This window comes from Anthonomus grandis, chromosome 13 (genome assembly GCF_022605725.1).
Source record: "Anthonomus grandis grandis chromosome 13, icAntGran1.3, whole genome shotgun sequence".
Lineage (NCBI taxonomy): Eukaryota > Metazoa > Arthropoda > Insecta > Coleoptera > Curculionidae > Anthonomus > Anthonomus grandis.
Window position 1 is genome coordinate 14,561,582 of NC_065558.1, and position 23,760 is coordinate 14,585,341.

At 30.9% G+C, this 23,760-nt stretch overlaps 1 protein-coding gene across 3 annotated transcripts in view; it reads right to left on the reverse strand.

Annotated features, from left to right (window-relative positions):
• Positions 1-1,794: 1,794 nt before the first annotated feature.
• LOC126743622 (aquaporin AQPAe.a-like) overlaps positions 1,795-23,760 on the reverse strand; it is a 47,812-nt gene continuing 25,846 nt past the window's right edge. For all 3 annotated transcript variants that reach the window (XM_050450808.1, XM_050450807.1, XM_050450809.1), the window contains 5 exons: positions 7,838-8,022; positions 7,436-7,579; positions 6,726-6,977; positions 2,156-2,236; positions 1,795-2,079 (listed from right to left, as the gene is read on the reverse strand). In XM_050450808.1, the coding sequence (XP_050306765.1) occupies positions 1,942-2,079; positions 2,156-2,236; positions 6,726-6,977; positions 7,436-7,579; positions 7,838-8,022 (800 nt within the window). In that variant the 3' untranslated portion in view covers positions 1,795-1,941. The remainder of the gene's footprint in view (positions 2,080-2,155; positions 2,237-6,725; positions 6,978-7,435; positions 7,580-7,837; positions 8,023-23,760) is intronic.

The following is a 23,760-nucleotide window of genomic DNA, read 5'->3' on the forward strand; positions in this document are numbered from 1 at the left end:
GTAGCACTCCGTAAAAAGATTTAATTTCGCAATGCAAATTATGGAAGTGGCATACATTATTAAAGAGTCACCCTTCACCTATACTTTTGCATACTTAATAAGGTTTTATTACTCTCTACATATTTGAAATAGTCTATATGGTTGTTCTGCCTTTGGCAATTGTGTTAATGTTCGTCCTAATTCTTAACCGCCATATTTTATAAGTCTATTGGAGTATCATCTATATAACCTGAAGTCTTTCAGTGGTGACTTTTTAATTTCTTGAGGATTGGTCTTTCCACAGCTTCCAAACCCATACTTGATGAGATACTGATTAGACTGCAGCTTTTTGGGTCCCATGCTGATTCGCTGGGAACAAGATATATAGGAAAATTATGTTAGAAATTCTGGAGACTACATCGAGCTGTTCGGCATGTAGATTCTAAAGCATTGTGTTACTTTTTTAGTCGCGCCTCGGTACTTTTCTACTAACAGTCACCTTACTGATCTGCTTAAGTTGGTAACTTCTTAACTGGTTTATACATGATGTGTGACCTTAGTTGTGTTTCTCGCTAGAAGCGGCTTTTAGGAAGAACTGCTTACTTAGCTCTAAGAAAACGTCGCAGACGAAATCGGTGGAGGGATTCAGGCATAGCTGACCTCAAAAACTATTAAAAGATATTTGCTGGTGATTGCATGAATCAGGTTTTCTATGCATTCTTCTGGAGGTGCTGACAAATGAATGCCTCGATTTCATCGGGATTCACATACTACATCTTGTTAGCGTACTGTTCCTGAGTGGTTTTGATTCTGCGATTCGCGCTGTAGAGTAGATTATGCAAAAAAGTATCGTTTGTCCTAAAGGCGTTCGTCATCAGGTGAATGCGGTCTCCAATGACCTCTTTGATCTCCTCGGGAAAAGACACCACTTTGGATGTAAGTGAAGTGTTTCTCTTTGTAGCGTGAAAAGCTTTTAAAATGTCACCAGTTATATTTTAATAGTTGGGTTGAAAAGCATCAAGCAACAAGCATTTTGAGAAGAAAACATCAGAAAAGAAAGTGCCAAGAATTCTTTACATCACCTGAATTGGTAAAGTAGGTGCAGGGTTTCGGGACCATGATGGAACACATATGTGGCTTCAACAGGTATCGGAATAATAAAAGGAATAGCATATTATTCAGCTTTGCGGTTAGTTATTTCAGGGACAAAAGGCAGAATGGTAGAATTGGCAGAAATATTTATCTATTTTTTTGTATAGTTGGCACATAGCATTGGAAAGTTTCACTTAAAATAGGCTGCTAAAAAAGAGAGTTACTTCTTTCCTAAAAACTGCTGCCAGATTCTTAAGGGTGCTGTAAGTTTTTAGGAATCTTCTCAAGAAGTATTGACGAGTTTTACTTAAATCATTAAGACCTTTTTGGTAGTAAGAAATAGCTTGAGATGTTGAACAATGATAGCAATAGTAGAGTATTTGTTATTCTTTTTCCCAAGACATAAAGAACCTGAGTCAGAGAGAAAAAGCTTTATTTGAATAAGAAGCAAATGAATGCCAAGTTAAATAACGTCTAGCTTTTAGTAGTCTGGTTCCCTTGTTTGGAATTTGATTGCAAAAGTATACAAGATTGATAAAAATATAAGATAAGATATATAATATAAGAAAGACATTTTTAAAGTAATTTGAACTGTCTTCGAATTTGAACTACTCTTATGTAGATCAAGCGTCATAACGTATCAAATTCATTCAAAGCTGTCACTCTAAGAATGGTTAGAATCGCTTTTTTCTAGCTTGGATAATTAAATAAAAACTCATTAAAAAAAATCAATGAAAATATTTTATTTCTGAATGTGAAGCTCATTAAAACACAAGCTGAATTCGTGCTTAAATTAGAGTAAAAAAACTATATTGAGACCTAATAAAGTAAGGGCAAGACTGGTTCTCATTTAAAAAAAAACACACTATCCTAAGCTTTATTATTATCATTTAATGGTATCACTTCGGCGATTTCCTCACTTTTTGCTGGTGCAGGTTTCTGGAATAAGATCCGGTAAATTAGGGCACCAAGAAAGCCTGCTAGAAGGGGTGCAATCCAATATACAACCTAAAAAAATGAGAAAATTAAAATTTGTTGATAATTTTTTTACAAGATATTGTTGAAATTGTAAGCATAAAATTACCCAATGATTTTCCCAGTCTCCGTTGAGCAACGCAGGGGCGAAACTACGTACGGGGTTCATGTTTGCCCCGGTGTATTGACCCTGAAAATAAAAAAATAAATCAATAAATTTCTTCCTGCTTAGTGGGGAGTAATGTAAGATTGCTTCCACATATGAGTTTGTAACAACGTATCAGACTTGCATATTTAACAAAATCCAACAAATATTGTGAAAAAATCGATTTCAACTAATAATATTTAAAATACCAAAATCGAAATGCACTAAGTTAAATTAAAAATCATCCTATTATGCTTTGGGAGGTTAGAAATTCAAATTTACCCCCAAAATACAAATTTAAATTCGCCGCCATATCACCATTGCTTTTTCGTTTAGGCTTGATGTCCATATGAAAAAGTAGTGCTAAGATAATGAAAATTAAATTAAACAATTCTGAAAAACATACAATATATATAATATTTTATTTTTGTTTATTGCTAAATAGGTTTTTAATAATATATGCAAATATAAGTTAATTTCGTTCGATTTCTATATATATTTTATTAAATTAAAACGCCACTGCTTTAGTAGTCTCATGGAGACCTTCTTACATAATTAAATGCATACATAATGTTGATATTTTTGTAACATTGCTAAAATTAAAATTCATCAGTTATAGCACATTAAAAATAATAATGAAATATGTTTACATTTTGTCAATATGCTTCAAATAAGACAACTTCGTAAAAAATTATATTTTTATAAAATTATCTTTAGTTACACTGGAAATTATGAATCTTTGATAGATACGTCAAAAGCTAAGATATGTAATTTTCCTAAAATTTCTCATATAGCGTGTATAAGACGTCAAACGGTATCCGACGATTTTCACTTATGCCATAGTATTAAGTATTAAATTTCATAACTTCGTCTTCCATAAATATAATTCCGTAGCTCGTTACAGGTTTGGATGTAATTTTAAGCTATTAATTATATCATTATAATTATTAATAATTATAACATTCAAATTATATGAATAATAATTAATTAAAAAATTCAAATTATTAATAATTATGTGTGTTTTAATATTGCGACAAAAAAGTCCCTATGTCCCTATTATGTTCTAAACACGTTAGATTTTATACTACAGGGTGGTAAATTTGAAGAAAAAAACTTACTTTACTTACTTGGCTAAGATTTGGCAATCAAAATGGCATCTATGAACGGCGATGGGAGATCGAGCAAATGTCCATGGTGAAACAAACGTCACATTCACCATAGAAAATGCCACATTTCAATATCCTGTGATAGTAGCTGAGGCTGATAAGGTAATCATTGAGACAGATATAATGAACTCCAAGAGCTTCAAATTAGGGTTTAAGCAGAGAGTTCGAAAGATAGAAGATGAGGAAGATATCGTATATAATGAGAGAAATTACAGTGTTCGAGTGCTACTTCTGGAGGAAACTTTAATACCAAAGCGAAACGAGATTCGTTTGGAAAACTGCGTTATTAGCGAGACCCCGGACGGAGAAATAGTAATTTTCGAACCTTTATTGCATGACGGGGCTGCTGGTCAATAGGTGAAGCGAGTATTCCTGTGAGGATAATGAATCTCTCATTATCATTATCCGGTGTTGTTAAAGAAGGGCACAAACCTGGGAAATTGCTCTGCAGTTTCAGTTTAATATTTCGAAAAGTTGCGGCTGTGGACATTAACCGGAAAGCCATTCCGAGAGAATTAGAAGACCTGGTATCGCCGTCGGGCACTGGTCTAATTTTTGGTATAGTAAAGAAAGAGAGGGCCAACGTAATCCAGCACATAATCAATACAGAAAACGCTTGTCTCATCCGGCAGACAATTAGACGAATACCACTGGCCAAGAGAGAAACGGCTGATAAGATTATTGAGAGTATGGACAAGGAAGGCGTCATAAAATTATCTAGACATCATTTTCACCGGTGGTACACCGGTGGTACTAGCAGAAAAACGGCTCGATCAGGTTCTGCGTAGATTACCGGCAGTTTAATAATGTAACTAAAAAGAGAGCTAATTTTTTCCTCGTCTTGTTGTCGCTTTAAATACCCTGCCTGGATCAAAGACGTTTTTTACGGTAGATCTGAAAGGTGGATATTGGTAAGTTGAGTGGGCTCCTGAAGATTGGGAAAGACGGCCTTTACGGTGGGTGCTGTATTATGGAAATTTAACGTTTGGAATGTGCAATTCCTCTGCCACTTTTAAACGGCTGGTTTATCTTGTTGACATCATTATGATAGAAAAATAGCTAGAAGTATAAAGACCACAACAAATTTAATTTAGAGGAAGTGTTAAAGCTACAAAGTTCTGGACTAAAGTTGATCCCAAAGAAATGTCACCTGTTTCAAAAAGGTGTGCAGTAACAAGGTCACGTCGTTTAAAGTCAATAAGTTCCGGTTGGTAAGGCAAAGGTCCAGACTGCCAAAGATTGGCCAGTACCCAAAGAAAAGCATGAATTACGCAGCTTTTTGGAATTATACATTAACTACCATCGCTATCTGATTTGGCAGCATCAGAAGAATAGAAAGGGACCCAGGACTGTCAAAAATATTTCGAACAACTAAAAGAGGCTTTGACAAGCCCATCTGACCTATCCTCTACTTAAAGTAAACTTTGTAACGCTAGCAACGTGGGCATAAAAACTGAGTTGTTCCAAATTCAGGATAGCCAAGAAGAAAAAGTCATTAGCTATTTTAGTAATGTGCTTTTGAAGCCAGAGCGCAATTGCATCACTCGCCGAAGGTTGCTAACTTTTGTAAAAGCGATGAAGCACTTTTGCAAGTACCTTTATGGGAATAAGTTTCTGCTGCAAATTGACTATGCAGCTTTAAAATGGCTCCTTAAAGTTCTCCTTACAGGCTTAGTTTAAAAATCCGAAGGGTCAAGTGGGAAGATGGATAGATAGGCTACGAGGATTTGACTTTGATACTAAACATTGAGCAGGAAGAATCCATGGAAATGTAGATGCTCTATCAAGAAGGTCGTGTTCAGAGGACTGCGAATATTGTCAGCGGATATAAAAAAGGAGAAAGACGTTCAATTGGTCAAAACCACCATCGTCCATGATACTTGGCAAAATGGGAATCTTATAAGATAGTTCTAACCTAAATAAAAGAAGGGAAGATATTAACTTGGGAGGAAATGGCGAAATATGCTATCGATGTCAAGATATATTAAGTACAATGGAACTCCCTAATTTTGAAAGATGAACTCTTAAGACAGAAAATAATTGACACGATGCCAAAGAGAAAAAAAATCAAATCGTTGTTCCTAAATATCGAATTTCAGAGTTGTTAGAGCAGTATCAGGAACACACCTTACAGTTACAAAAACCCCATCATTCTAATGGCTGAAAGAGTCGGTATAACGTGACCGGTGAAGTGCACCAAAACCTATTTACTACTACAGCTGAGTATACTCTGGCATATTATGTGACTATAAGAATTTACAAATGTCTGCAGAAAATGCTGAAGTTTTCCGTAGAAATTTTTCTATTATCTGTCTCGTGATAAAGATTGCGTCGGTACACGACCTTCCTGTTGTTGATTCTATTGTTGTTAGTTTTATAGTGGTGTTCAATAAATTTATGCTTCGGTAATTTGAGAGAATTTTCTTATCGCTTTTTTTGATCATGAAGATTGCAATGTTCGATCGCCATATTCATCCGAGATTTTATAAACGAAAAAAATCCTGGCGACAAAACAACATTACAAGTTTTTGGATGAGTTTTGATGCATCATACTTCAATAATTCATTTGTTGTCGTCCATGACCATACCATGGTTAAGAGACTGAAAGAAAGATTTTCTACTTGGTTACTAAAGAGGCATCACCTCAGAACGCTTTGTGTTCTTTAAATGAGGAGTTGATTGCCGATCTAAGAATCCTAGCAATTTCCAAACTCGATAACCTGAACTGGAGGATAATTCACAGCATTTTTAAAGTGGTCTTCAGGTCTACAGGCGTGTAACTATTGATGTTATTTTTATAAGAAATACAGTTGCAAGAAGAGAACCTTCTGCCGATATCGATTTTGTATAATTTTGAAACGAAATGAGACAGACGGCAGTGTAGCGATATTGGCAGCGCCGCCAATAATACCACCTGTTCTTTGTTATTCTTGTATTGTATAGGGGGTTAGCGAATTTTTTGGACAGTGTTCTGCCGAGTATATAGGAAGCCGCGTCGCCGGTGGGAAGTCAAAAGATCAAGGTTGTGAATAAATCATATGACTATTTTCGTGCATCGATTGTTTTAATTCACAACCAACGAAGATACGTTTAATGAACAATATATTTAAACTGCACTGGAAATATAAATCTATTTTTTATATTTTTCGCCACTTTTTAATCCCATTCACTCTTATTTGACGATTTAACTTCCATGGTCAGATAGTCCCTGTTTTTCTGAATCATTCATAATCGCGCAGAATTGCAATCGTAATGAATGTACTACCAGGAAACTATCAAGACTCTCTATCCCATACGCAAATTGTTATGTAAAATCGGATTCAGTGTACCACGCCTTACAAGTAATAAATATCCAAAAAAAAACTTACTCCAGCCATAGCTAAAACAGCAATAGTAAGCCCAAATCTGATGGAAACAGAATCGTGTTTATCCGCATTTCTGGCATCCCATACGCCGCAGCACACCAAAGCAAGAATAAAAGTGATTAAGAATTCCGCCAAGAAACCTTGGAAGACGGTGATTTCGGGATGGATTCCTGGAGAACATACTCCCGGGTTTTTCATAACGATTCCGTTAATTTCTTGAGATCCGGATTGTACATAATGTTGCGGTGTGATCGCCTAAAATTAAAAATAATAAATGATTATATGCCAAATTTTGTCAAGGTGTAGTATTGCGATTATACGAAAATAAATAGAAGTTCTGAAGCATATTGTACAAAAGAAGTATATATTCGAGGGGATATAAGTTTTTTCCACTTCAATTAGTCTTTGACTCATATGGAGTCCAACAAAAAAATACTTCTATAGAAAAAAAAGTATCTATTAAACAGTTTCTAGATAGTTAAGAAACATATACAATTCTCTTGGTATTATTAAATAAATATTTAATTTTTATTATGTAATCCTTAATTTACACGATCAATCTCCGGGAAATCGGAAATTAAAAATTTAAAATAATTTGGTTTAAATTACCATTTATTTGCTAATTATAGTTTTTGCACAGTTAACTAATTCAATTTCCGGGAGGACTACCCTATACAGTCGGCTTAAGCTATCTTCCTTTTAAGCTAACTTACCAAGAGACATCCATATCCAAGAATTGCTCCTAATAGTTGCCCGAAGAAATATACCGGAATCTGGATCAATGAAATGTTTCCTAGAGTGGCCGCAGCCACCGTCACAATAGGGTTAATATGGGATCCAGATATATGTCCGAATATCTAAAAATTAAATACTTTAATTACCTATTAGTATTACGCGAATGAGTGGTCAAGGTTCAATGATCACCTTAAAAATAAATCGTTTAAAAGTAAACGTGGTGTGTGATGCCAAAGCAATAAAAAGTGCATTAAATATTATCTTGTTAAGGTTTTTTTTTAGTTAGGAAAGCGTAAGTAAGATCAATTTTAAGAAATTTTTTGAAAATTATTTTATATGATTATCTTAACAATTAGTAAGGCTATTTTGAATAAACTTACTTGTACAGCAACCATTACAGCCAAACCAAAAGTCAAGGAAATCTGCAAATGCGGTGGAATTCCCTTGGAGGCAACGCAACCGGTACAACCGAGGAATACCAGGATGGCAGTACCACCCACCTCACCTGCAAATACAGTCAACCGTTCGGCCAGTGTGAGGTTGTCTGTAACTTTGACTTTCCATCCTGGAATAAGACATAATGCTGAGCTCTCTCAAGACTTTAAACATATTTTAATTTATTCTTTGCTTAACATAATATTTTCAGAAGAAAAAAGTAACAATAATGATAAATTCCTGAGCGTGTTATGGTGAAATCTACAGAAAGAGATGAATTGAAGATATGCCATTACGATCTCATAAATAAATAAAAGCACTTAACATTGACTGATTTGATCGAACTTAACCTGACTTATTACTTTTATTAATTTTGAAGCTTAAAAGCACCTGTGGGTTTAAAGCTAAAAAGTATCATTTAATATTAACTGTAACTAAGTGTGGATCGAGTAAATTGTTTTTTTTTATTGTAGTATCTTATAGATCGAGTAATTTCTGTTCAATCGCCATCAATTATTTGTGTTCGACATTAATCCTTCTACCAATAACCTGAAAGTATAATAGGAAGCTGTAAAAAAGTATTTGTATATAATAGTAAATAACAGTTATTAGTTTTCCCGACACAGATTTTATTAAATCATTATAAGATTCTTAACATTATAACAACTAAATCACTGTCTGCACAATAAAATTTTTCTTTGAAAGCAAAACCAAAAGCAAACATTTCTTAAATGCTCTTTTGATCGATAGATCGGAAAGCTAGGTCATTAACAAAGGCAAAAAAAAACTTTCATAGTAAGTCATACTACAATTGTTGACTTTATTTGAAACATTGTCAATATTTGATACTTACTTGACTTAAACCAATTAAGGGTCAAACCTCTAAGCCTTTACTAAGCAAGAAACTTTATAAACACATTCGAAAGCTTTGGGTAAATCTCAAAAGACCATTATTAAAAACCTATTTTTAAAAAAAGAGTATTTGGCATCTCCATACTAGAACCCATATTAAGGAGAAGTTGTTAAGATCGAGAAGAAAATCAGAGGTATGAAAGAACTCTTTTTAAGCATTTTGCTATTAGCATATCAAGGGAAGAAGGAACAGGATATGGGTGGAGATTTTTTAAAGAATTAGTTTTTCTTTTTGTGTAGAGATGTAATAATTGCATATTTAAGATTGTCAGGACTTTTGCTAAAGAGGTCCTTTAATGCATCCCCAAGTCCATTAAAGCAGCTGCCATCATATTGTTGTTTTAAATATTTTGAGAGTATTGGTGGTTTCAGAAGCATCAACTGGTGTTGAGAAATAGGAATTAATAAAACCGCAATCTTTAAAGTAATCCGAGGGCTTTATTACAGTTACATTTGAGAAAATTATTATTTTAATTAGTACGTTCGCTATAAAGCCATAGAATATATTTAAATCATTGTGAGAGAAATTTGGTTAAAGAAACTTGTAGGGAATAACTTTTACCCCTTATTTGATAAATATAATCATACTTTTTTTAAGTGTTATTTGAATTTATGATTTATTTTAACTTTCTTATAAATAGATCAATATTTCGTAAGCAGTAACATCCCTTTCTATATTCTATCTTTACTGTATGCTAATGAAGAATGCCAAATTCAAGCTCTGTGGATACCAAGTAACTAAATGATTATACAATTTGCGAAAATTTATTACCAAAATATCAGGAACCACCGATATATCTAAAGATGAAAATCTGTTGATAAATTCAAAAGAGTTTGCATTACAATACAAAATTGCATCATGGCTTGAGAGAGAAGAATACGCATAAGGACACATTATCAATATTAAAAAACATAAAGATATTTTGGAGGCAGATGTAGTAGTTATTTTCGGTATTTGTATTTCTGGGTTATCAATAAGCCGATTTATTACAATTTAAACATCCAACAATTACATTATTATATTATAAACATCAGTTAATTACATCAACATAAACGTACATTGAGCAAAATTGTATGAATTAATTAGAAGACCCGTCTGTTATACATTTATGTGTATGAGATTATACAGGGTGTTTCAGAACTATGGGATCAAACTTCTAGGGGTTGTTCAGTGCAACAGTAGAATCCATTTGAGTATAGGAACCCATGTCCGGAAATGTGTCACTACGCCACTACGGCCCTAAGACTCGTTTAAATTTAGAAAAAATATTAATTACCTAAATAGATCTGATGCATTTATTATTACCTTTTGTATATGATACCATCACAACAATTATTCAAAATGTCACCCTCCAACTTCAATACACCGATTTAAATACCGCACATGATTTCGGCGGACTACACTAAAAATTTGATCCTCGTTTTGAATGATTTCGAACGCTGCTGTTATTCGTCCAATTAAGTCTAGCTCTTATTCTACTGGAGTTTCGTAGACTAAAGACTTTACATGTCCCCACAAGAAAAAATCGAGCGACGTTAAATCGGGTGACCTAGGAGGCCAAGAAACTGCTCTACCTCTGGCAATCCAACGGTGCCCAAACCGCTGAGCCAAATACTCGCGTACTTGTACAGCAAAGTGAGCTGGCGCTCCATCATGCTGAAACCACATTTGCTGTCTAACGTTTAAAGGAACATTTTCGAGGAGTTCTGGGAGAACTTCCTCCAAGAAACGCAGATAAATAGGTCCTGTTAACCGTTCCGGTAGAAGGTATGGCCTAATTAAATAATCATCAACAATGTCTGCCCATACGTTGACAGACCAACGATTCTGATGTTTTCTTGGAAAAATTGCATAAGAATTTCTTCGTCCCAAACATGGCTATTCCTACTATTAAAAATACCGTCTCTTGTGAAAGAGGCTTCATCGGTCCACAAAACATATCGTAAAAAATTTGGTTGTGCAATATGCAGTCATACCTTGAACTTTCTGGAAGTGGTAAGGATGGAGTTGTTGCTCGTGTAGTACCTGCCATACAGAAGCGTTACTCGTATTCATATTCGTAGTGACGTCACGTGTGCTATTTGATGGTTTATCGGCAACTCGCTGAAGCACCTTTTCTTCAAATTCGACCGTTCTTACGGTTCGAGCAACACCAGTATCATGCATCTTGAGGTTTGACCTCACAGCAGTAAGAAACAAGTTTTTGACAAATAAACATGCGCAATAGAGTAAAATGCGTTCGTACAGAAACTTCTGATCGGTTTCAAACCAAAAGTTTGAAACTCGAGTTTTAATGCAAGTATTAAGAGAAATGTTCCCTGGACGTTTACTCTCCCTGAGAGGCGATATTTCTTGGCCTGCACGATCGCCCGACCTAACGCTCTGCGACTTCTTTCTGTGGGGTTACCTAAAAGCTGAAGTCTTCAAACATCGTCCAACTACTATTAGACAACTAAAGGATGCAATCCGCCTGGAAATATGCAGAATACCCCAAGAAATGCTTGCAAGAGTTATGCGAAACTTCAGAAGTCGCTTGCACCAGTGCTTTGATAATGGTGGACGGCACTTGCCAGATATTCTCTTCAAAACCACATAGGACAAAAATTTTTTAGTTGTACTTTTAAAATAAAGAAATAAAATCTTTGTATTTCAAATAACATTTCTTTTATTAAGCCTTAAAAACAGGGAGACAATTATGCCGCACCCTGTATTATTCGAATAAAAACTTAACAACTCAAATTCGGCATTAGCTTGGAGAATATTGCGAAAAGAGTTATTAATATTTTCAGCAGAGTTCTATTTCTTAGTAACATTTCCTCAATAAATACTTCTTATTAAAGCTAATCCAAGAAACCTTGTTTTTAGTTCTATATTTGCAGTTATAATAAAATTATATTCTAAAAATAGTTTTTCGGGTATTTGTATCTGTTGATCATACTTTTATTTACTTTAAAGTGGTTATGATATTCCAATAGTTAGGAAAATATTTCTGCTTTCTTACCGGAATAAATATATAATTAATATAAGTTAACAAACTTTAACTCTTCATAGAAAATAATCTTCATAATTGTAACATGTAAACTATTTTTTCTTTAGGTTGTCCGTAGAACCTGTTAGAGTTAGAAGCCATATTAGGTGTTTGTGCTATTATAAACATATTTTTTACTTAGTTCACTTATATTTATTTTCGGCCTTAAGGGATTAACACATTTAGAAAACTGAAGCTGTCAACCAATACTGTTAACTGTTGTGAAATACAAAGAACTGGAGCGTAATTGGGTTGGATAGTATAGTTGGTTGGTACAAGTAGGGTCAAACTTTTTAGCATTATATAATATTTATGACCTTCTTATCGAGATAATTTTCTGTTGATTACCAATCAAAAATTTAGTGTGCGACTAGTCTTAAGTAGTCAAAGAGACCTCTTAATATTCTTTCAATAAAAATGGTAATCTTTTTGATGAAATATGTGATCTCTGTAGGTCAAAAATGTTATTATTTTATGTTCTTAACTATTTCTTGTTTTTTACTAATTTTGAATGTTATTTTCACTGATAATTCAGTGAATTTTAGTAAAAAGAAGCCACCAAAAAGATTTACAATATTTTTTATAACCAAATTGTCACATCAGTATTCATTTATTTGATCATGTCAAACTGATTAGTGAGTCAAATACATGACTTAGGTCAAATATTTTCCTTTTAATGCAATAATCCAAAAAAGCGATTTTGTTCAAACAATAGATTTATCATAAATCATTTAAGCTAAAAATAGGATGGAGGATAGGATTTATGGAGTCAAGTTAAAATTTTAGTTTAGAGAGTAATTTGATTAGCTATTAATAAATGCTTGGAAATATGAATGCATAAGATTGTGCTTATAAAACGTTTAAAATTTTTAAGCAAATACATATAATTGTTTTACTAGAAGTTAATGTTAGTCTCATCTTATTACCCAGGTGTGTTGAAAAATTATAATTTTGGAATATAATATAGAATTCCAACATTCTCACATTAAATTTTAACAATAAATTCTCATATGTTTCTAAGGCCAATTTTTAAGAAAACTATTAACATGTAAAAGATAATCTTAAAAATATAATTCATTATACAACCTTTTTTTCCTTAATCATCATTTAAATATAAACAATATTTGGAAACTAGTTCATGGGTGAAATATACTATTTTTTATTGACTTAGGTTAAATATTTACCTTTTAATGCGATAATTCAAAAAAGTAATTTGGTTCAAACAGAAGCTATGATTTATTATATAAAATTTCGGTTAAATATGATGTGTTAACTTTCGAGATATTAATTCGACTAATAGAATTTTATTTTGGATACGAACGAATTTTTTAATTGACAATTCTCAATAAATAAAATTTCAGTTTTAATGCAATTAAATGATTGTATGAAATTATTAATTTTGTCGATATTTTAAAAATACTTTGTAATTTTATATTAGTTTAATCAAAATAGTCGCAAGTCAAGAAGGTACGGTCAGAAATGTCACATCTAACCCCCAAATTAAAAACACAGCCGTAGGATATTAAAAAAAAAACAAAATTTTACTGAAGTGTAAAACTACATCTAATAAATGTAGCAGAATCAATCATTTTTGGTCATTTTCCATAATTCCACCAATAAATCGGTGGAATTATAAAAGAAAACTGCAATTTCTGAGGAAGATGATGCAAAGATGTTTATGAAAACTCAAATTTATTTTTCACGGTTAAAGTTTAAACATTCGGTGGAATCTTTTTTAAATTATGTGACTTTTAATAATACAACGTAAGTTATGTTATATAATCGAGTTATATATTCGTGAGAAACGTTGACTCTTCACCACTACCATTTCCTATGGGTAGTTGACTAAGTTATCAACGTGGTAATTAAATTGGGTTGAATAAAATGTTATTTAAAAAAATGTGAAGTTCGGACTATTTTTAAAAATATAGGAAAAGAGAAAATCTTTTTCCCTGTTAATTTATAATGGAACTCTCAGAGTAATGATATTATATCTTTGTTCTTATGTTAAAACATTGAAGGGCTAGAATTAGTAAACAACAACTTTGTTTAAGTTTAACATGTGCACAGGGGCAAGAGGGTTATTTTGTTTAGAAACATATTCATCAATTCTCTCTTGTCAAGTTTACACGCATTTTCAAAAGAGGAAATTTTAATCTATATATATGTTAGATTTTGGATTAAAAATAAAAAGTAGAAATAGATATATGCTACTCTAAATGCAAAAATAACATCTTTAAAGCAAAAAAAAATTATTAACATTCTTATTAAGCTTCTAAAAAATTTGAAACGGCAACACCGGAGGCAAAAGCTGATGCCATCTTGACAAACGGCTTTGTGTTTACATTCGGTATTTGTGAAATTCTGTGTTTTTGCGAACTCTTACGATAGTAAAAACTTGTGCGGTTTATACCCGACCATAGGAAAAAGGCGATTTAAGCCGATTTTTTCATAAGTAAATACCGATATTGTCATAACATCATACCACAGATTTAACTAGCTACGCTCGTAGCGAGCTAGTAGCTAGTTAGAGTAGCTAGTTAGAGCGTAGCTAGTTAAATCTGTGATCATACCAAGGGACAACCGTCATCATGCACGTAAAATAATAAAAACCTTTAACAAATCTATAATAATTATAAAATATTTCAGTTCCATAAAAATGCTTTTTATTAAAGGTACTTATTTTACTCTAATGAAGTACCTACGTTAAAAAAAACCTATAAAGAGTTCATAAACGGTACCGTGAAATGGGGTGAATTTGATTTCGCGGGGCGACTTTGATCACCATATCAAAATATTTTACATTTAAATTTCCCGCGCATATTAAGTGCCGATTTTTTCCGTTCGGTAAAAAATCGTATTCAGTAATGGTGTAGCTAGTGATCTATTTGCAAACGTTTTTTTGGAGTTTGCGGCTCTCAAACATGTAAGTAATATTTAGACAAAAATATAACCTTCCAAAATTTGACTGTTATTTAAAAATACATGCAAATTGTGGATATGTGCGTGATATATTTAGTATCCTCAATATCTTGTATTTTTATAACCTCAAAATGAAGTTTGCGGCGTTGCCGGATTTGGCAAATTTTAAGATTTATTGGAGGGGGTCAAATTGATCAACTGAATGGGGTGAAATTGATCAGCAGATTGTAAAGCTTATATAATTTTAAGGGTATAGTACTACTAGTAATAATAATATTTTTGGTTTTAGAATATTAACATAATGCCGAGAGTTTATAAGAGAAAAGTTGGGGCACGAAGGTGTTGGTAAATTACTTACAACAACAGAAATTTTCAAATGCTCCAACAAGACGAAATAAGAAGAGAACAAAACTTGATGTTCAGCCCGGGAAAAGTGACAGCCCAAAATGATTCCAACAGTTCAGACAGCGACGTTGAAGAGCCTATAACAAATGATAATTCCGACGATGATATGACCGCCGACGATCCATTTATCCAGTTGCAGGAAAATGAAGAAATTGAATATTTGGAAGTGAGTCAAAGCAAGATCAAAATTGGGACATTTTTATTGGTTAAAGTGTTGGGGGGCATGCGAAAAAGTGTTAGCTATCGTTACATAGCTACAGTTCAAAATTTCAATGAAAACGAATTCGAAGTTCTGGGACTAAAATCTGTCGATGGAAGAAAAACTGTTTTTAAACCACAAGAAGGCGACGAGTTTTCCATAGAGTTGATAGATATAATTGCTATTTTGCCAGAACCTGCCCCTGAATGCGTCAAAGGTCAAATCATTTATCAATTCAAAAAAGCAGTAGATATTAAGGAGATGTAAATCCTTACTATACGCATTACTGCTTCTATCTATTAATTGAAGAATTGTTTCTTTACTTTTTGAATGTCTTTTATAAGTTTTTGTATTTTTAAACAAGTGTTTTTAATAAAGTCTTAAAAAACTGCAATGTTTTTTTTTATTTTACCTAAAAAAATAACCAATTAGTGGAATTTTATGACAACATTTCTCCCTAAGTGATCAATTTCACCCCAAAACCTAGAATTATCTGTAACTTTTAAACGGATTAATGAACTTCAGCGGGGGTTAAATTGTTCATAATGCATTTTAAGGCATTGCAAAAAGAATACAATTATGTGGCACTGATCAAAGTCACCCCCCTTTTGGTATGAAATTGATCACACCTTATTTTGTCATTTTTTTAAACAACTTTAAATTTAGAGCAGATACGATTGCAAAATCCTTTTACAGCATCCATACATAATCATTTATGATTAATTTTAATATCGATACGCAGTTATCAAAAGAGTTACAAGCAAATTTACAAACGAAATGATCGGTTTCACGGTAATATTATTTACAATGTATAGCATAATCTATTAATAATAAATATTTATTATGTAAATATTTTTTGACGACGTCACTGGTAAAGATCACTTATGTCCGTGGAATCAACAATGCGTTCGAGCGGCGTTGCGATGTTGTTGCCTTTTTCTCTAATATACGTGATCTACGTATTTAACTTTGAATGTTGACTTCTTTATAGAGTATCTTATCATATTTTATGAAAAAAATGCTTCATATTTCATTAGAGGAATAGTATCGTTTTGCGCCTGTCAAAATAAGTGAAAAATTGTTTATGATATTATAAAGTGTGTTTTTTGCCATTTCTACATAACCATTTGTCATCATTGTATCAGAGAGAGATACTACAGACGTTACGATATCCTGTATCACATTTCTTTTTTGATTCAAACTATATCTGTTTTTACCTCCTTGAAGATATCCACTTTTAAAATGCTTTAAAACCTTTGTTTCCAAGATAACTTGTGTTTATTATTTGTTGGACAATCCATTGAGCATACCTTTTACATTTATTAATGAAGTTAATCTTATTAATATTTACTCAATAGTTTAAATCCCTTAAGGCATAATTGATAAATTGAAAAATATATTCAGTGCAATTTTCGCTACCAGAGTAATAAGAATTTATTTTAATTATACATACAACATATAGAAAGGCAACAATAATCCATTCTAAAATACAGTTATGAGCTCTTTATATAATACAAGGTGATATGCACATCCGCGGTATCTCAGAAGCATATACATGATAGGTTTATTCGCTTTTAGGCATTATCCGAAACTTAAAACATGATTTAAACCTAAATCCTAGTAAGTGTTCTGTAATGTAATTTTATTGAAAAAATATTGGATAATTTACAGTACATAATTTGTGGTAGGGACACAGTTAAAAATAGGCTATAATACAAAAAATCTTGATGATTTGACTTATCCTCTAGACCATTTTGATGTATGTATATTAAAACAAAACAAGAAGAACTTATATTCTGCTTTGCTGTTAACTAGTGTTCATACCTACTTTATTTTTTATTCTTTAACAACGGATTCGAATTGTCTGATGTAATGAAGGATAATCATTTGGTGACATTCATCAATAGGCTGATGACGCAGATTTATTCACCAATGTTTGACACGTCAACTAGTATCAAGGAAAAATTAAAAATTAATATAATTATATTCAATTGACGGCTATATTTAACTACTTACATTAACATGGTCTAATTAACGATTAATCTTAGTAAATCGGCAGTTAAATGTTGCGGTGTGGTATATAATTATAGGAGAGTCAACATCACATGGAAAAATTACCTTTATATAACTTTAAATCAGCTCTAGTAGGTTTTATGCAAAACTGCAACTGGCTTTGTTAAAAATAAATGAAATAAGACTATTCTTTAAAAAATTTTACATATGACTAACATAGGAAATATCTATATTAATTTTTTTATTTGATATAGTTTTGCACATATAAAAACTTGGGACAGGCTTTGTGAGATATTTTTTTAGGTAACACTTTTTACTATACACATCAAATGGGTTTTTACTAATAATACTTATTTTCTATATTTTTTCTTTTCAATAGGTTTTCCTTACCCTATATTTCATACTGTACTATATTATATATTCTATTTATTTATTTTATAAATTTTAATAAATTTTCAAAAAAGCGAAAAGAAGTGGCCGCTTTTTACTTTTAACAGTATCTTTTTTAAATAAATTAACATTTATATTTTAACATGAATTAAACAAAACTACAATACTTTAAAGGTCAAAAACAACGCCACTGATTTTATATTAATTATATCAGTATTCAAAATTATTTTAGTTTAAAAAAATTTAATTTAAACCCATGGGAGCTTCTCACGAGATCTTTCAATGTAGTTCCTGCAATTTTAGGTAATTTTCCAATAAAGTAAGAATTCACAAAATTACCCGCATTAATTTATAATTGCCTCAATGCCAAACTTTAATGATTTACACTATTTGTATACACGAAAAATAGCATTATGTAAATATATTATTTTTAATGATTTTTATTCCGTTTTGGTTCAAATAAGCTCATGTTACATAACATTGTTATTCTGTAACCTTTCACTTAGATAATCTATATATGACTATTGACAAACATTCCAAATATAAAATGTTAATTACGTATAATTATGCAAGATTTTGATTTGAGAGAATTAGATTAATATTCATGTTTACATTTATATTATTATCATTTTTATTTTTAGATTTACTTTTTTCTGCACTCAAAAGGAGCCTCACTTTTCACTAAAATAACTTCGGTTTAGGTTTTTTTTTTAAACATTTGTTGTCGAAATTTTTGATACGTCTATGTAATTTCATTGTTACCCTATCACGCTATAATATTATTTTATACGACTACATATTATGAAATATTTGCATTCCGATATAGTTTTTTTCATTCACAATAGAGTCAGTTCATTAATGCGAGAATAAATATTCCCGCACTGGTTTGCGTGGTGCCATCTAAAAGTCATGTTTCAATCTATGAATTAAGGTAACTAGAACCGAAAAGGTATACTAGTTAAATAAGTATGGAATAAAAATGGAAATAAAGGAAAATTGATCTTCGTATGGAAGATAGTCTTGAGAACTAGAGCCATTCGCTACAAACTTTTCTACTGATATACGCACTTATCATACTATTTAATATGTTTTTAGAAATAAGAGAAAGCAAGCACAGACCCGGCTTGATCATTTGCTACTAGATCCTAACATAGAATGGTGGCATCATCGTTTACCCCAGATGTTACGTGGATGATTCTTTGTCCTCTCCTGCCATTTTTCAGGTCCTTTTCTTCCTGAGTTTTCTTTTTCTTTCGAATTAATAATCGTCAAAATTACTTATACATGTAAATCGAAGTATAATTGTCGACCTACTATGATTCCACACAAATGATATCTGAATAATACTAGAATCATTTTTATTATTATTAATAAAAGCTCTTTAAAATGAGGACCAACAAATAGCCAAGTAAAGCTATTATCAGATTATACTCTAGATTTTAAAAATTTATAAATCTTCATTAATTCAGGAAAGCTTTAAAAAGAAATTATAAAAATAAACCACCGAATTCTGAGTCAAATTTCAACATTTTCAATAAAATTAAAAATAGTTAAGCGAACCACTTGCGTGAGATATCCAATATAAGAAACTAATCTTTGTCATTAAAAAACAATACTAAAAGCCTATTTAATTTACTAAATAGGGCTCGGTAAGGTCATATTGTAATAGCGTTCCTAGTTTATGCATATTGCGATTTAAATATGACGTTATTTTTTTATAGGATTTGGAGGAAAAAAGTATTGACGTTAAAAAATTATTTCAATTTCATATTGGTCGATCATACGAAAGCTTAATAAAACTTAACTAGTCAGCTGAAAACAAAAATTACATTTCACAGTTATAATTTTGATATGGTTGAAATTGGGTTGACATACATATACAATAAATGGACTTGCTTGAATGGATTTTAAGAGTTAATTATTTAAGTTATTTACATAATAAATAGTACCATATTTACTTAAGCTTTTACTGTACTAATAAATACAGCAAAATGATCCAAACTGTCAAAGGTCATATCCGTATAGCTTTTATCAAAACATGATACTTACCCGTTTAATTTTTATATAAAATAATAGTCACCAAGGATTTCTTTGAAATAAGTAAGGTTTCTATTGTATTACCTTTGTTAAAAAACCAGTACTATAAGTATATATATATATACTATAATTATAGTACCGGTTAAATATCATTGACAATAGCCAGTTACTAGTTGCCAACTTGAAAATGCTAACTTATTGTCTCCAGTGACACTCGTGAATTTTGTAGTCTAAATTTAACCATATTTCAGTATATCAGCTCAATTTCTTGACAGATCTCAATGAATTATTAAACTAGCTGTCAAATGTATCAAAAATATAAACAATACTATAACTAATTAAGTAAAGGTTTCTATCACTTTGGTGACATAGACAATAACCACCAAATAAAGAAAAGTTTTTATCAATAATATGGAATGGATAGAACGTTCTTGGGTAAAAATTAATAGAATAGATACAAACCAGTTTTACCAATCTTTGTCTATTTATTAAAAAAATTAAAATAGTAATTGAGTTGACGGCTTGGATAGATCCAAGTAATACTTAAATTGGTTTAATAAAAATTGTATTGGTAATCTATCAGTAAGCCACCTTTCTTTATAATTAACGTTTATCAGAATCATGTTTTATAATTAATTTAACTATTAATTGTATTAATCGTAAAATGTTTTATTTTGGTTCATAATAAAAAACAAAACATAATAATAAATTTCGCGCCTTTTCTTCTACCAATGACAGATTTCTAAACTAGTTTCAAATTTTATAAATAGCAAAAAAAGTCTATGAATATCTATCATGAAATAGGTAGAGATTATGTTTAGGTTCCGGTTATTACAAACCCGATGAAAATTTTGCAAAAAAGATCCAAACTTGTTTCTCATTCAGAACTTAAGGTTGATGAAAATCAGACTAAACGGTTTATGTGCATGTTTACTAATTTCTTTTCATTAAATTTAGTGATTTCATACAAACTAATTACATATGTTTGTGATAATAATAATGAATGTAGTAATTATCGTAAAATATAATAAATCTTATTAGATTATAAGAATATGTGTTTATTTCAGGAATTTTTATGTATGTGAAATTTTATTTTTTCAGATTAATATCAGTTGTAATACTGGAGGTTTGTTTTATTTTAGTCCATGCAGTTTATTAATAGAATTTTAGAATTTGGTATATTTTATTGATTAAGTTTGATTATATTTTGGCTATCTATAGCTAATCTTTGTGATAGTCGCCTTTGGACTCTTTTAGTAATTTAAAATGAAATTACAAATATAATTTAATAATAATTTTATATACATTCAGAAAAACTGACGTCAATTGGACATCATTAGAATCAGAGTGACCTAGAGTATCCTCTCTCTGATAGCACAGTTAAGTTGGAGTTAAATGAGTATTATCATTCAAATTTAAAAAAAAAATTATAATTAAATTATTTTACATGATTGTCATATCTTATCGCGATAGATCAAAAAAGTAACTTAGTAAGCTTTTATAATATTGTTCTATTTCTATATTTATTGCCAGTATCCTTTCAGTCAATACCTTTGTCACTTAAAAATGTATATAGATTTTTAGAACCTTAATAATTCATAAACTAGAACAATGGTGTGGACGTCCTATTAATTCTGGGTTAGCTTTGTTAAAAATTGAACTAAGCTAACCTGGCTTAAGAAGGGTGTTTTAAAATTTTACTACGCAACTAAGCCATAGTCAGCAGTTCTAGGAATTGAACATAGTATTTCCAATGATTGATAAACCAGTCATCTGGTACTTGTTGCAGCTCTAACATTGTCTATGTCCAATATTTCCACCATGAAAACTGCTGACAGAGTTCTACCACTGTTTATAATTAGTCCTGTAAGAATGGTTTAAGATGCATCATCATAACCTATGTCCATTGTAATTTTGATGTAAAAGTTATAATCTGTATTTAAAAAGTGCAAAAGAATTTTTAGGAAATAACTTATCTAAAGCCAATAGATCCAATTGAATGGGAAGAGACAATTATTTCAGTTGTCTATTTTATGAATCAAACATCTACTAGTTTAATAAAATATTAAATAATCGTCACAAAGAGTTTCAATTCACAAAGCAGGTTAAATTTATATTTTGTTACTATATTTTTGTCAACAAACTATTACTAGTAACACTTGAATATAAGTGGTAATTACCAGACATCTCCGATGGTCCACTTGCAAATGGCTTACAAATAAATTTTGACACCTACGAATTATAGGAACCTTAAAGGTGTAGTTTTAAATTAGTTATGTTTTGAATTTTAGGATTACAAGGCAATGCCAGTTTAAATCAGCTGAAAGACAGACAACTGTCAATTAATTAATTAACTAGCTGGTTAATGGCTGGTGCTACTATAATTCGTGTACGTATAAGTGGGTATTTCTGTCACTGTTGATGACAACCAATAACAAGCAAATAAAGAAAACTTTTGATCATTAGAATGAAATGAACAAACATTTGAAAAAAATAATGAAATAGATACAAACCATTATTATATTACGACTTGAAATTTTTATTATGTACGACTTTCATGAATAGATAAAGAGGAATGTCTATTCATGAAAAAATGAAAATAGAAATTAAGTTGACTTTCTGGATGGGTCTAGTTTATGGGTTAAAATTTCATTATGATTAATTTTTAAAATTAATTCAATCATTAATTTTATTAATCCTTAAATCTCAAATTCTGGCGCATAATTTGAATTTCGTTGTAATTAACACAAGTTAATTTTTTATGTGAAATAGTAGATTACAGTAAAATTTTATAAATAGAAACATTTTTTCTTATACAGAACTTAAGAATGATGAATATCAGACTAAACGGTTAACTATTATTTGCTGAAATATTTAAATTCATGTACATGTTTACTAATTTGTTTTCATTAAATTTAGTGATTTTGGTAGTTTTGACACAAAATAATTACATGTTTGTGATAATAATAAGTAATGTAGTCATTATCATAAAATATAATAAATCTTGTTAGATTATGAAAATATGTGTTTATTTGGGAATTTTTATATATGTGGAATTTTATTTGTTTCAGATTAGTATCAGTAATAATAATACTGGATATTTGTTTTAATTCAGTCGATGCAGTTTATTAACAGAACTTTAGAATTTGATCACATTTTTGCTATCCATGGGCAATCATTGCGATAGTCGTTTTTTGGACCTTTAAGTTTATAAAAAATATATTTTGACAAACATGGCTCTTTTTACTTAAAATCTGTTTAATAGAATAGAAAAACTTATTTTATTTAAAATCTGTTTAAATAGAAGAAGCAAACAAATTCAACAACCAAAAATCCACCAAAGTTTAAATTTTCATGAAGTGATTAGTATTCTCTTAATGGGCCAGGCATGTTTAAGCAATCTGAATATATATTTTATTAGACTTATTAGACCTAGAGTACCTTCTTTCTAAAAACACAGTTATGTTAAAGTTAATAAACTTGGGGATTTATTTAAACATGGAATATTTATCATTTTTATTGTATGGGATAGGATCTCACTTTAGAAAAAGGACATGGGTAATAATCATTTGACATTTTTCAATTATTTTACCTGATTCACGTAATTGTCAAATCTTATTACGATAGATCGAAAAAGTTACTTAGTTTCCAGGCTTTTATATTCTTTTATTTATATTTTTTCCACTTCTATAACTTTCGCTAGTAAATAACCTTTTCTCTTGAAAATTGATCCTATTGATCCTAGGTTAAACTAAGCCAAGCTAACCTGGCTTAAAAAAGCTGCTTTTAAAATAGATTTTTTTAAAACATTATTTTCATTTATGTTTTACATTATCCTATTACAGTTATGGTGGGTCTTATTAAGTAAATGTTAACATATTTAAGTTTTGAGATTACATTTAATTTACATTGTAGGTATCTAAAGCATATCTCCCAAAAAACCCGTTTTAATTCCCACGAA